The sequence below is a fragment of the Paramormyrops kingsleyae genome, chromosome 7 (assembly GCF_048594095.1).
Source record: "Paramormyrops kingsleyae isolate MSU_618 chromosome 7, PKINGS_0.4, whole genome shotgun sequence".
Classification (NCBI taxonomy): domain Eukaryota; kingdom Metazoa; phylum Chordata; class Actinopteri; order Osteoglossiformes; family Mormyridae; genus Paramormyrops; species Paramormyrops kingsleyae.
Genome location: NC_132803.1, coordinates 8361885 through 8377239, shown reverse-complemented (window position 1 = coordinate 8377239; position 15355 = coordinate 8361885). Strand labels below are relative to the sequence as shown.

At 45.7% G+C, this 15355-nt stretch overlaps 1 protein-coding gene across 6 annotated transcripts in view; it reads right to left on the bottom strand.

Annotated features, from left to right (window-relative positions):
• The window catches only part of LOC111837757 (transforming acidic coiled-coil-containing protein 1-like), a 33063-nt gene that overhangs the window by 2662 nt on the left and 15046 nt on the right, over nt 1-15355 (bottom strand). For 5 of the 6 annotated variants that reach the window (XM_072714189.1, XM_072714190.1, XM_023800076.2 and 2 more), the window contains exons 3-11: nt 9150-10179; nt 8375-8410; nt 6513-6573; nt 5872-6019; nt 2689-2741; nt 1598-1732; nt 1284-1360; nt 1126-1169; nt 683-843 (exon numbers count right to left, since the gene is read on the bottom strand). In XM_072714189.1, the coding sequence (XP_072570290.1) occupies nt 683-843; nt 1126-1169; nt 1284-1360; nt 1598-1732; nt 2689-2741; nt 5872-6019; nt 6513-6573; nt 8375-8410; nt 9150-10069 (1635 nt within the window). In that variant the 5' untranslated portion in view covers nt 10070-10179. The remainder of the gene's footprint in view (nt 1-682; nt 844-1125; nt 1170-1283; nt 1361-1597; nt 1733-2688; nt 2742-5871; nt 6020-6512; nt 6574-8374; nt 8411-9149; nt 10180-15355) is intronic. The other variant, XM_023800074.2, reaches the window with a different exon arrangement.

The following is a 15355-nucleotide window of genomic DNA, read 5'->3' as shown; positions in this document are numbered from 1 at the left end:
TAATCCACTCTGAACATTTGCATGTGTGCTGGATCAAGATGGATGTAGATGTTGGCACAATGGAAATGCTTCAAAGTTCATATATTCCTGTTATTGTGGGGACTCTCCATTCATTTCTATGAGCATAACCCTAATCCTAACTCAAACATAAGCAACCAAACTAAATACAAGACTTTTGGCATTTTTACTTTTTTGATTGCATTCACAGATTTTTATAAAATTGAGGTTATCCAAATGGGGACCTGAAGAAGTGTCCCCAAAAGTAAGGAAGTTTCAGGTTTTACCGTACTTTGGGGACATTTTGGGGTCCCCAAATGTAATCTAAGCGACCCCCCCCCCACACACACACACACGTAATTTAGAGATGCCAGTTCACCAATCTGCACGTCGCTGGACTGTAGGAACAAACCAGGGAGGACATGGAAACCTCTACTGACAGAGTGGGAGCAAGATTACGGCCAATAGTGCCACCATGCCAGCTGCTTGTCACTTTTTATATGTGCAAATATTCTTTTACTCAAAATTGGTCATTAAAAAAAAACAAAACACTATTCACAAAACTGTCTAATGAAGTATATTTGGAAATAGAGGTTCAAGGTACAAAGTTTAATGGAATTCTATGTTCTCAGAGAATGGTCCCGAGATATTTGGTTATGCTGCCGACCTGCTATCCATCACCTACCTTCTTGAATCCTTCAAGGACAGTCTTCATGTTCTCGTACCTCCGGAAGAGATCGGAGAGGGAACGTTCCACCGAGTTCAGGTCAGCCACGGCCTGATCCCTCTCCGCAGTCAGCTGCTGGATGCTCCGTCGGGATCCAGAATTGCAGCGCTGCTCGTCCTCTGGAACCGGTTTAAACATGGAATCACCTTCAACCTCCTGGAATCAAGTTAACCCCAGAAGCTCCTGCCAAGATACTGTTTCTTCAATTCAAATTCAGATGTGCGAATGAAAACTTCATAGAAATATCAGCACCAGTAAGGAGAACAGCCATCTGTAAAGTGCAGTATGTTGATTTTTTTTTTTCCCGACTATGACCTAGATGAGACTATGTACCACCCACTAAGGAGTATCTCAGGCAGGCTTTCAGACCAAGCAAAGAAGAGCATGATGCCTCTACTTACCTATCATCTGCGCGATGGTTTTCTCATATTCTGCAACAATTTTTCTGTTAAAATCCACACATGCAAATAAATGTGTCAATGACCTCTCCTTACACACACCTTACTGAGCATGTAAACGCTTTAAAAAAAACATGCAGCCTTAGAGGACACTGAAGCACCTCATCTCCATGACCTCCTGCCTGCTCTCCTCATATTTTCTCTTCCACTCATTGGCTTCTATCTCTTTAGTGATGATCTGAAAGGAAAATACAAAATTCAGTTATTTGAAAATAACAACCTTTTGGTCATATTATATAAAGATTTTTTTTACTATTTTGCTTTAAACTTATATTACTATGGTTCTTCACATTAAATCCAATACATTAGTGACTGCAGTCAAAGACATTTATAAAAAGTAAAGTAAAGTAAGATGGAGAGAGTGTGTCGAAAGGCGATGGTGTTTACGGGCAGCCTAACCGGGGCCTTTGCGTACCTCCTCTCTGATCAGCGCCAGAACAGCTGCTTTGTCCGCCTCGCTGATGCAGATGCTGTCCAGGACCGGGCTCCCTTTCCCTGGGTCCTCACTGTCCGCCAGCTTTGGGCTCGGAGTCTTGCACGGCTCCTCATACTGCGGAGAGGACAAGCGGCAGCAAGGCGGATGGTGTTATTTCTCTGACTGACACCAAGACTGTCCGTCCGCACTAAGAAAGGAGCCTGCTGGTTTTCCCGGGAGATGGAGAAGCTCATGGCTGTGAAGTAACTTTCTAATAGTTCAAAATGGAAAATCACATACTAGTGCATTATTGCTATAACAGCATTAAATATGAAATGTATAGCTAGAAGGTGATTTGTTTGATGTAGTGCACTTATAAGTAAATAAGCAGCTATTCATTGGTTTGCATGTTTTCTGGGTGGAAAAAAAAACATTTTCATCAAGCTTTATTTGCTAGGAGTTCTGTCCACGCTACAGTTAGAGATAATATTCATACTTCCATAACTTTGCGAGTCTGTTTTTACAGCTGGGAACATGGAGACAGAATGAAATGAGAAGCTTGGCATTAATCTGCATGTAATTAAGTCTGAAGCAAAATGCTGCAGGCAGTCAGGTGCTGAAGTCGTACAACACAACAGAGAAAATCCCCATAACTGCAAAATGCTTACTCTCCAGTTCCACTCGTTTAAAGGATTATGACATGTAGGTTACAGTAATCTGCTTTAGCATGGAGATTTAATCCCTTTGTCATCTGCTTTGTCACCTAGCATGAGCAGAATAATGATAATAATATTAATAATAATAATAATAATCATCATCATCATAGAGTGGGGGTTAAGGGCCTTGCCGAAGGACCCACAGGCATGAAGTTATTCTGCTGAGGACAGACTTCAGGCTTCTGATCACAGGCCAAGAGGCTTAGTCCCTGAGCCACACACTGCTCCTACCTGGTTGGCTCGAGTGTGAAAATGAAAAAAAGCAAACCAATGTGGTGATGTCTTGATATGATGAATATTGCGATTGGTTAAAGAAGTAAAACGGAAGCCCCTCCCTTGTTGACCCAGGGACGCGTTGAAGTCCACAGCACTCACCGGATGGCAGGAGCCTTTGCTCTCCAGGTCTTCCAGTGCTCCCACCTGTGGTTCTGATGGAGAGGAAACACAGGACAGTCACTCATTAACTGGGCAAGATGACCTAGAAACACAGATCCAAGCTGATTAGTCAGATGTAGACTTAATAATAGGAGACCTCAAGCGTGAAATGGCTGATCATGAGTCAGGGGGGGGGATTCAAGCTTTTCCAGTGAATGTTACAATTAAACACAAGAACATAAGAAATGTACAAACGAGAGGAGGCCATTCGACCCATCAAGCTCATTTGGGGAGAACTTAACTAATAGCTCAGAGTTGTTAAAATCTTATCTAGCTCTGGTTTAAAGGAACCCAGGGTTTTAGCCTGCACTACACTAACAGGAAGACTATTCCATACTCTAACTACACGCTGTGTAAAGAAGTGCTTCCTCAAATTCATTTTAAAATGTTCTCCTGCTAATTTCCACTTATGGTCACAAGTTCTACCATTTAAACTAATATTGAAGTAGCCATTTGGCTGAACAGCATCCAGACCCATTAGAATCTTATAGACCTGGATCATGTCCCCCCTTAGTCTCCTTTACTCAAGGCTGAACAGATTCAGCTCAGCTAACCTCTCCTCATAAGACATTCCTCTAAGACCAGGAATCATTCTCGTAGCCCTCCATTGCACCCTTTCCAAGGCAGCAATGTCCTTTTTAAGGTATGGTGACCAAACCTGCACACAATATTCTAGGTGGGGTCTTACCAAGGCATTGTATAATCTTAGCATCACCTCCTTTGACTTAAACTCCACAAACCTAGAGATGTAACCCAACAACCTATTGGCCTTTTTTATTGCTTCCCCACACTGGCAAGAGTTGGACATGGAAGCATCAACATACACACTGAGGTCTTTCTGATAATCAGCTACCTTTATTTCAGTGGAACCCATAAAATATCTTTTTATATTTTTGCTCCCAGAATGGATTACCTTACATTTATCTACGTTTATCTAAAGATATGACAAAACTCTTAATTCAGGAATATGAGTGTGTACTGCTTCTTATTTCAAAATATAAAAATAGTCAATTAAACTTCATATCCAAGTTTATAGTGAGAATAGGGTATGGTGTAGCCTAATTGGGGTTTGCAAATTAATTATCACAACATTTACACACGCAGGATGGTTTTGAGACACTGGTCTGGATTATGAAGGCAAACTGTCATGGCCGCAGGAAACCCATACAAGCACAATTACACACAAGTTTGTAATTATATCTTTGTGGGGACTCTCCATTCATTTCTATGGGGAAAACCCTAATCCCAACATGACGACCTTAACCCCAACCCAGCCCTAACCTTAAGCATAAGTAACCTAACAAAATATAGGACTTTTGACTGCAGACACAAATTTTATAGAATTGAGATTTATATTGTAGGGACCTGGAAAATGTCCCTACAAGCTAAAAAGTAAAAGGTTTTACAAATGTCCCCACGATGTTGCAAATATCCCCGTCCCCCCCCCCCCCCCCCATCCCGCACGCAGGCACACACACACACACACACACACACACACAGTCAGGGCAGGACACAAGCATGCCAACCAGAAGGTGGGACCAACAAATATTCCATTAAAATATATGATATTTTATCATTTATTTTGTACTGTTTACTTCAAGTTCCTTCATTCTGAAACATTTATCTCGCGTTTCAAAAATAAAACTAGCGTCATTTCGATGGTGTCCACTAGATGGCATGAGAGACCAATCGCGCGGTCATAACTCGAGTTTCACATCAACATTTGGGCGCAGGATCTGTGAAGCAGGAAGCAGAATGACTGTAGTGATGCAGACGATTCACGATGGGCCTGCCAATACCGTATTGGCCCGAATATAAGACGACCCAGATAATAAGACGACCCCCTCATCCTTTCTGCAACTATATTTGGAAAAAGGCTTTGGAATAGCAAATCTTATCTTTATAAAGAGAAATATTTTTATTTGACAAAAAGACATGTGTCTCAGTGTGTCATGGAGAGCAAGATCAAGTAGGCAAAAAGAGAATTTTCCCCACAGATATCAATAAATTATTATTATTATTATTAGTACACAGATGGTCTGATGGACATACTCTATGCCCCTATAAGGTGGCTGTGTGAATCAACTGCTTGTTGTAGTACATGCTAACTAGATATATTAACCGATGGAACCAATAAAACAATGTTCAAAAATATTTCTATCCATATATGAATTCCCACAAAATCACCACATATTCATTACATATGTCCAGGTCTAGCAAATCAGATACTTGCTATCTATGTAATCTAGGTTATGTCTGGATTGAAGTAATACTGTAACATGCAGATAAATAAGTGACTCATAAACAGCATTTAACCCCAGATCTTAGCGCTACTTCAGCTAAATGGTGTTGACCATCAGGACAGTTCAAAAACAATGACATAACGTTGCACTGGGGTTTTACATGAGGTCTATAACCCAGCTCAGGACAATGCACCAGTTCTCTTTGACCCAGCCGTCTGTATTCATAGCGTGAGGTTATAGGGTCTGCAAAGCTAGATGAGGGATTGGCCTTGTTACTATGGTGATCCCTCTAATGCGTAAATGGAATTTGTCTGTGCAGCTAAACTGCATCAAAGGTAAAGAGCTTTTTTCTGTCCCACTTAAAACCAGCGAAAGCTGACAGGCTGGTTCCCGGCAGTGATCTCTCTGGACTGGTACCCAGTCGAGGCCTGTTTGTTAACTCTGCCCCAGTTCAGCGACTGACCTGATGAGTCAATACATCCTGTTTATGCTCTCAGAATGCATGTGACTGAAGAGAGAATGCGAGGGAGATGAAGGAACCGCCAAGAGTTGAATGCTGGGTGGCCTTTGAGGGAAAATCAGGTCAGGATAGAAGGTAATTGTGAGAAAATGAGAAAGTACAGAGTAGCGGAATCGAGGAAAATGCAGGAAATTTGTAGTTCAAGTCGGGGAAATTATGGGAGAACAAGGAAAGTTGGAAAGTAGCAACGGGTGTGTCAGCTGGGGGACTGGGAGAGTCTGGGTCTGGCTGATGACTCACTCTTGCCCTGGAGAAGCTTCCATCAGTGAAAACAAACAAACAGCATCAGGGCGGGTTCTGCCGCTGTCCTGCCAATCGCTCGGATGTCGACAAAGCCTGGCGTGCAGCGGCTCCGCTCACCTTCCACTGCCTCTTCAGTTACAGTCCTTTCTTCGCTGGCCTTTCCCGCTTTCTGCCCTGTCGTTGTGGAGGCCAGCTTCTCCTCATCAGTGGCGTGGCCCACGCAGTGCACAGTGCCGGGATTCTGAGGAACCACTGGCTCGTCCTCCTGTATGGGCAGGGGGCAGTGAGGCTCATAACTCAGTTTGATAGCTTCAATACCCAGTGCAAGTGAGAGATAACAGATAAAAATAAAAACAGAAATGTCAGCACAGCTGAGTCTGAGGACGGACATTCAGGGAGCAGGGAAAGGCATCAATGGTACAATATTTCAAACACCAATCCCTGTAGGCAATCGCAAATCTGTTATGAAATACCCAACCCCCACATTCTAATGTGTAGCAGGCCGGAGCTGATGAGTCATCCCTCACCTGGTGAGAAACAGCAGGGCAATACAGTGATCATGGTGAATTTGGAATTTACAAGAAAAAATTCTCCTAACCAGAGCGGAGTGACACTGGGCACTAGGCTGCAACGCTACAATTGCTGGAATCAGGACACAGTGTAACTGCGCTCACCAATGCACGACTGATACCTTTCCTGGTTTTCAGAAGCACACAAACACGTTCCTAACATACCAGTTCAATTATGTTTCATCTTACCTCACCACAAATGTCCAAAACCAAGGCCTGATTGTCATACTTCTTGACTTTACACGCACCCCTACAATGAAACACAAATTTAACGTTAGGTCTTGGTGTCTGTTGTATTCGGCCTTTGTGCTGTAAAATTGCAGAACACAGATTGGGTCCTGGATGGATCAGAAATTCAGTTTGCTCCTGGTTAATATGAACATGATGACAGAGTACGTCATATCCCTGTATCTCGAGTGGGCAGGACTAAAGAAGTCTGCTGGTCACTATTAGCATTGTTGGCTAAAGGTAACCAACAGAGGCAAAATGACATACTTATAGGGAGCAGATCATGGTCTTATAACCTAAACCACTAATAAGGGCTTGAGTCACCCCACCCCCCAATATAAATACTTAGCTGTAAATATGTACATTTATAAGCCTTTTTGAATAAAAGAGATAAACATCTAATTGGTTAGATTCTATCCTACTATATATCAATGTTTTGTATAATAAATGATGAAATAGATGAACAATAATGCAACTGATACTGATTAAATAACAACACCATAGCACTCAAGGAAATGTAGGTTCTGTCTGTTGGGAGAACCTGGGATTTGTATCTAAACTGAGGGGTGATCGTGGGGTCCCGTCCCTCAGATCATCTGTGCCCATGGCTGGCCATTGCTTCCATTAAATGTATGTCTACTGGGAATTGCTATGGACAACAGCATTGGTTGATAGACAGAGAGGACTGTGGGGAAATGTACTGGAATGAGGTTTACGTTGTCGCTTTTGGGGCATGTTACTTCTCAACACGACGAGTGAGGGTGTGGATCTGAAGAATTTCCCTGTTGGATGAATAAAGTTTATCTAATATTATTTTAATACCGGGTCAAATATTTTTGTCCCTCCCACAAATCCTGCTAACAACCAATGAACAATGAACTTTAATCTATGATATCAATTTAAAAAAATCTAAAAAAGTTTACAAAAATTAAGATTTCCACCTGGATGTATTACTTTCCAGATACCAGTTGGCTCATTATAGAGAAAATAAAGTGAGGGGACAATTTAAAGCTAAACCTTGCTGTGTGGGTTTTTTGGGGGGGATAAGTCCCCCTGTACCCCCCAGTTCTACTTTGGTGACAACAAACATAGCATAGAGGATCTGCATCATGGGTTTGAAAGCCAAAGGGGGACTGAGCCCACGCTTTTCAGACATATTTTAAACCTCCATCCGTTTAAAATAGCGCATGATGGACGCCTGGATGTACATATGAACACTTCAATGAGGAAAATGGATGAAGGAATGATCACAAACAAGATCAAGACACAGTGTGGTCGCTTTGTGAATGGGATGCAGTGAAATCATCGCCGTATCTCTCAAATTATCCAGATTTTTTTAAACAGCGCAAAAACACCAACAACAACAGCAGCAACAACCAAAATATGGCACAGTGGAGGCACTATGAATGTGAAATCATAGGGAGAGAGGGAATAAAAATATTCAGTTTGGATCTGATGCAGAAGATGAAGGACGGTGAGCATGTTGCTAGGCAACGACAGCAGCTTGCGCACACAAACAAGGCATCTCCACACGACGGCATGCAAAGTGGGGACAACAAGAACGTTCAAAGAGGCAAGCTGAGCGAGAGCGAGAGCCCAGGCAGAGCCCAGGCAGAGCCCAGGCAGGCTACAGGCAGGCTACAGGCAAGGCTACAGGCAGGCTACAGGCAGGCTACAGGCAAGGCTACAGGCAGGCTACAGGCAGGCTACAGGCAAGGCTACAGGCAGGCTACAGGCAGGCTACAGGCAAGGCTACAGGCAGGCTACAGGCAAGGCATGATTTTTGTCTCTTTTGTGGCGTGGGGGGTAGCAGGAGTACTTACAACAGAAAACAGAGAAATCTCACTTGTTCGGTTGTCCTGATGCAAACAAAATGAAGGGAAGGGCATGGAGAGAAGGATGATGAGGGTGAGGGGGGAGGCAACGGTTAGGGAGAGGAAGGAGAGATAAAAAGAGTTGAGAGTAAGCTACAGGAAAAAGCTATAAGCAGAGACAAGCTAGTTCATTAAGAGGAAGAAAGAGATTGGTGGAGAGGATTGGAAGAGGAAATATTCATTGACATGGAAAAAAACCTCCACTGTTGAAACAGCAATCGGTATTTTAAAAAGCAAACCCTCTTCATTTATCCAAGAGCCAATTTCATGGCTTAAACAAAGTAAAACATCGGTACAGTAAGTCCCCCAGTTACGAACAATATCGGTCCCCTAAGTCTGTCTTTAAGTCAAATTTGTAGGTTTGAACAGGTACATACGGTTCTTATTTAGTGTCAGTCAGTTAAATGTTTGTCATCGTAAACAGTATATATTTACTGTAGCGTACAGTACTGTATCTAGAGCCAACAAACCGCTGAAGCTGCACAATGTTTTCATGAGCGTCACAAAATAGTGCATGTATCCATTATTATGAACCATTGTATTTAACTGAATTTTTAGTATAATAGGCCTTATGGTAGTCCAATCGCAAGTACAAGTTGTCCGTAAGTCGGACGGTCTTATTTCGGGGGGGGGGGGGGGGGGGGGGGCTGCTTATTTAACTGATCCACTAGCTGCGATGCACCGGTAAGCCAAAGCTGAACGTTACGTCGGAGTGTGGACTCACGTTATCATTCGGCCCTTGTTCTTCTTTGGCGACTGAGTGCCCTTCACATCCTCCTCTAGGGGGAGCTCCACTTTCCTACTTTCCAGTTCATTGTCTGGCCTCTTGGTCATACTTGTGGGTGCTACCACAGCCAGATTTTTGGAGGGCTTAAAGGGGTCCACAGAGTCATCAAAATTGTTGGAGTCAAAGTTATAAGACCCCTTGGCGAGCACTGGAGAACTGCTCGTTCTGGAGTTGCCCCCAAATGGGTTAAAGTTGGGGTCATCCCATTGACTGGGGTCAGGGTTGTATGAGGTCTTGGGGATGGGGACTTCATCCAGGCTGGTTGGTGCTGTTGGCTCTGGAGCAGATTCTGGGGCAGGTACAGGCTTGGGCTTCTGTCTCTTGGTGGTTACTTTGCTGCTTGCTTTCTTACCCGGCTTCCGCTGTGCTATTGGCTTCTTGGCCACCCCAATCTCCCCATTGTCCTCCACACCAAACTCCATGGCAACAGGCTTGGCGTCCAGAGGAAGGTCTCCAGCAACTTCTGTTTCCCCGGTGTTGACACTGCAAGGGGGTGGGGAATTTCGGACCTTAGAGCCGCCACTGGTGAAGGGGTTGATGCTGTCATTGTACAGGTCTGGGTCAAAGTTATAGTTGGACTTTGAGATGGGGATCTCATCTTCCACATCACCCTGACTTGGCCCATTCAGCGTACATGGAATCTTCAAGGAGGGGGGCCTGGCCTTTGACACGCTACTGCTCTTGACTTCAGTGTGTCCATTGCAAAGCTGCTTGTCGCCAACTTCTACTGGGCTGCTGGGGGGCTTCAGTTCTGATGTTGGACTTGAGGTGGTCTCCATACCCGTTGGGGCATTTTGGTCACCCTCCATGTTAATGAGCATTTCAACGGCCTCCCCCTCTCCCACTGCATCCCCCATGAGGCCGGATGGAGGTATTAAAGACAGCTCATCGTTGGAGATTTCATTCACTGATGGGTTTGGAAGCACAACAGAATCAGAGGTCACCTGTTGGACATTCTCCTGGATATCTGAAGAAAAGGAAAGAAGGATTCAGTCGCAAGATTCAAGTATGAGCTCATGTGCATATATCCCCAGAAAATAAAGCTATACATCATAATCTAATATGCATCTGGTTTGGTATCATCAAAGTAGCAAAATTTAATCTTTGGGATTTTTAATCTTCTCTGTCAGGTGAACATGGTGTGGTGAAGGTCATATTGTGTAGAATATTTCTCAAGTTGTAATGGTTTCTTCTATCACACAAGAGAGTGACACCAGTGCACCTCAGTGACATCAGTTATTCGAATGTAACTTGACAGGTCATCGCTGTGGCAGGGGAGCATTTGGGATTACTGCCTAGCAAACAGCACGCATTCAAGTGGAGAAACAGCGAGAACTGATGCTGACATATTGGCATTAGCCTGGAGCTGAAGGAGGAGAAGCAAGCGTTTGTGATGTGTAATCATCATGGCTGTAAACTGCTGCACTGTGATGATTCCTGATTAGAAGCACAAAAATCAGAACAAAAAACACATTAGGAAACAAAGAGGGAGCCAATGAACTGCACAAGCAGACTCCAGAATGTTCAGATCTCTGGTGTAGATGTTTGTTTATAAAGGTAAATAGGCCATTCCATTATGAACAACAATAACGGACCTAACCCTATTATAAAAGGGGGCCTATTTTCCATGACGATGAGGTGGGTCCTATAGAGATGACCGGCTCCCTGACGATATCCAGTGAGGGCTGTGTTAAATTAAAAAACAATAATTGACAAACAAATTTTCGTTCGATGACAAAAAGCATGGAGACACTGTTATACTTGAGGGCTTTGGTGACTTTACTCACGTCTAGCAAGCAAGATTCTCCTAGTTGTGGCTAAGAGGAAGGAAAGCAGAGACTAACGCTAAACTGCCTGATGTGTGATACTCAAGTACAATGTGTCCCATTCTGGTCCTTGCGGACTCACAGACAGTTTTTGCTCCCTCCCAGCTCTCGGTAGTGAGCAAAAATGTCGACTGACTGGCAGGGAACTCAGAGGGAGCAAAAACATGGACCGACTTCAAGTCTCTGAGCACCGGATTGGGAAACACTGCTCGTGTATATCAAAGGCGTCATTATCGAGGCTACGCTACAGTCCCTATACACACCTACCTTTGCCCTCCAGAGACTCTATGCCAGAGTTAAACTTTTCGTTCTTTTCTGTAACTTTATGCCTCTAATTTGCTGTTTTTTGTCAGGTTCCAGGCTTCCAGACACTCAACCCCCCCGATTCCCAGGGCAAAAAGCGGTACTCAGCCTCTGCACCCCCAACCCCCACCTCACAGAGTTTAATATTTGAATGCCACCCCCCCACCCCAGCTCCGTCCCCCCCCCAGCACCCTGGAAAAGTTCCGGAAACCACAGCAGTGGGGTGCAGTGAGAGAGGGGACGGAGGGAGGGATTTGGGAGGGGGCCCACGACCGGGCGGCTGACGTTTGGTTTGGTTTGCTGTTTGGCTTCCATGCATGAAGAACTACCACCCACTTCAGTCAGAGACAATTTCAAAGATCACACACACTTGCTAGGTTGCCGGAGTAATTGACATTAGGTTTGTCGCTGGCCTGCAGACACAAAGGTAAGGTTTGCTGCACAAAATAGTGAAATTTCACAGGCTAGTATTAAAGTCACCAGCAAACTGTCTCAAAAACCTCCTTTAACAAAGTATGTCTTAGCATATAGCATTAAGGGACTAATCTAATCTAACCAGGCTCTGCTGTATTTAAACTTAAACACCCCTGAAGTGCAAGAGTCCCTGGAGTTACAGCATTTTGCTCAGTAACAGCTGGTTGCCTGGTGAGCATGATACTGTAAATCCATCAGAGGTCTACATCAGTGTTTCTCAACCTTTTTTCTGCCACGACACACGGAGGTTTTCAACCAGTGTGCCACATGTGCTGCAGCGCTTTGCTTGAAAACGCTGATCTAGATGCGGCCCGACGCCCCTCTTTGGTGTTGCAGTGAGAGGAGGGCGTGCCGGAGGCTTTGCAGGGCGCGTGCATGGACTGCTGTCAGCCATCTGTGTGCGTGGGACTATGAACGCGAGGGAAAAAACACAGAGACAACAAAGAATGTGGGACTGCAGGCTTCCAGGCCGTCGCAGTGGATCCTCAAAAAGGAACAAGAGAAGAAGACCGAATGTCCTTCTCTACCTGGCTGCTGGACAGGACAGCCATCGACACCTGGCTCCTGGGTGCCGACACGTCAGACTGGCGGGTGGCTGCCAAATCTCCATCTCCCTGCCTTCTGCTCACTCTCTCTCTCTCTCTCTCTCTCTCTCTCTCTCTCTCCTGATTTCTGAGCTGCCAGGCAGGAGGAGCAGAGCAGTAGCTGGCCTGGCGCTCCTCTGTCGCAGTGTCCCTGTCATCACTTTGGAGGTGACAATCCCCCCAAAGTCCCACTCCGTGGTTCTGCAGGATTTTGCCCCACTTCTCAGTCACCGTTCCACTCCTGCTCCTACTTTCCCTTTATCTTTAAATTGTCTCCATCCTTCCCTTGAACAGCAGCCAGACAGACTCAGAGCACGGTTGCTGTGGTCACAGTTAGGAGCATTAAAGCCTGCACAGTTCCTCCAGTGCGCAGAGGGCTTTAAACGTTTACAGGCTCTCTCTCTCTCTGTGGGAGGGTTCGAAACCAGCAGCAAGCACATCACAGTATGTGCCTGCAGTGTTTAAAGCGGGCCGTGCCGGAGCCTGAAAAGGTCACGCTGTCAGAAGCTGCCAATGCCCCCTGGGACATCAGTCAGACACTCTTCAAACCGCATGAATTAAATTGACAGTAATTTATGTCTCTCCGGTCTTCTCTATTCCCAGCAAGCCGGCTAAGATCTGGGGCCTCTTCTGCAGTTTAGCCGTTTTGCAAACCCACGGCTACGTTAGATGGGAAGATGAGAGCAGCATGATGAGGGAAACACATGCGACAAGTACGGAGGAAATAACAAAACCCCGAGTTGGTTTCCATAGAAACCGATGGTCCTGTAAATGGCGTCCAGGATGATGGCTGACTATGACAAACGTCTTATCTCTCAGACTTAGCATGACTCACCGCGCATCTTCATTTATCTCAGAAAGCATCAGCTGTACAGACATGGCAAAGAGGCAGAGAGTGTAGTTTCAAAGCGAAGATATACTTCAGTCCCAATGTCGACATGAGGCATCTTCCATGAAGTTTCCACCAGGCCTCCACATCATAGGCTTTGATCCATTTTAATGATGGAGTGCTGTGCCAGCGGGGAGGTTCAGTAACCACCACCCCCCCCCCCCAAAATAGCTGCAAAATAGCAGCCCTCACAATCCAAACACAGTGCTGCAGGAACCAAACCAGCCAGGCACAGCTATGAAAGCACAACGGGCCAGAAGCTGATGGGGAACACTCCGAAAGGTACCATCACAGCGGGGTTCTGGGGTGACGGTTCTGGTGGATCATTCAAGTCGGCACTGAATGAACTTAGAACGGGCAAACTGTTCCACTCCTGTGTCCAGTACAGTCCAAACGGAGCCACAGCAAACATGGAGCGGAACAACAAAGTGATGAATCCCCTCAAACCAGAGCGTTTCTCAGCTGGGGGGGGGTCCACAGCCTTGTGTTTGGTGTCAGATCTTCCTCTTAATTAACCAGATAGAAGCTGGTTGGTTGGTTCGCCTGCTTGAATCCAGCTGGCTGACTTCATATATATTTTTGAAAAGCATCATACCATTAACCAGACAAAGCATCTATGCAACAAGTATTCCAAGGGGGGGGGGGGGGGGCAATTCATTAACAACACCCTGTCAGACAGCTGTAAGTGCAATTTCGTAAAATATCCCTACTGGGGAGATCATTATGTGTGGTGGGAATCTGAATCTGGAGAGGAAAAGACTTTCCTGCAGAAGATGGGCAGCTACTGGTATGAGCCTTTAATGAAGCACATAAGCCAGTGGCATGTGCCCCCCCCCCCCCCATCACCCCTGAAATGTACTCTGCTTGTAATGCTGATACGCAAAGGACAACCGGAAAAACTGCCAGGCCGACTCCGTGGCTGCGTGTGTCGCGGCTGCGTGTGTCCGTGGCTGCGTGTGTCGCGGCTGCGTGTGTCCGTGGCTGCGTGTGTCGCGGCTGCGTGTGTCCGTGGCTGCGTGTGTCGCGGCTGCGTGTGTCCGTGGCTGTGTGTGTCGCGGCTGCGTGTGTCCGTGGCTGCGTGTGTCCGTGGCTGCGTGTGTCCGTGGCTGCGTGTGTCCGTGGCTGCATGTGTCCTGTCCTCCTTCTCAGGACCACAAATATGCTTATATAAAACTGAAAACATGACAAGCAGAAACTTTTGAGTCTGTGGTGGGTTATTCTGACAGGAACGGGGGGAAGAACTGGACCACGTATAAAGTAGAGTACATTGTTACGCACTGGAAGCACTGGGAACCACAGAAAAAAAAACAAACCAAGAACGGGGGAGGAAAAATGTATGTGTTATTTCTGCAGTGAAAGAATGTTTCCATGTCATATTAATAACAGTCTTGGGGGGGGGGGGGGGGAGAGAGGGGGCGTAAAACTTGTCTTTCGGGTTCGGATCTATGCGAATTATACTCTGGAATGTTCCATAGGAGAAGGCGAGAGGAGGACGCCTGCGATGGTCCTGAGCTAAAGGGGAGGAGATGCCTTCTGCAGCTCGAGGTCTGGGCAAGGAGGGAGCGGAGCTTCCAGTTTGGCCGGAAATCATCGGGCCAGGCCTGCACAGCCCGACGCAGGATTTACTGCGTGGAAGCTCACGCCGATGCCATCTGCAGCAGCACCGTGCGAAACGCGAACCGGCAGAGTCAGCTCCCTCGCAGGAGATGCGGCGCGGATACCAGCCAGGTTACCGTCTGACCCTCAGCCGTCGCATTAATGCGATTAATCGCAGGTTCAAACATGTGAAGTGTCTAATATGCTGACAGCCAAACAAAAAAAAAATTTTAAAAGAAACAGAATAATTACAGTAGGCATGTTTACAAAAGAAATGCAAAGTCTTCAGTCTCCATGTTAAGGGTGACGCTAAGGTCACAGATCATGGCTGAGAGGGACATGCCAGTACGGTGATGTAACCACATGTGTGACATGTGAAAAGAGGGAGTTCAATGGGCAGTTCCCAAGGGAGAGGAACGGCAGGACGAACCCGACGTCTTTGGACACAGCATAATGTTAAAATGTCACCGG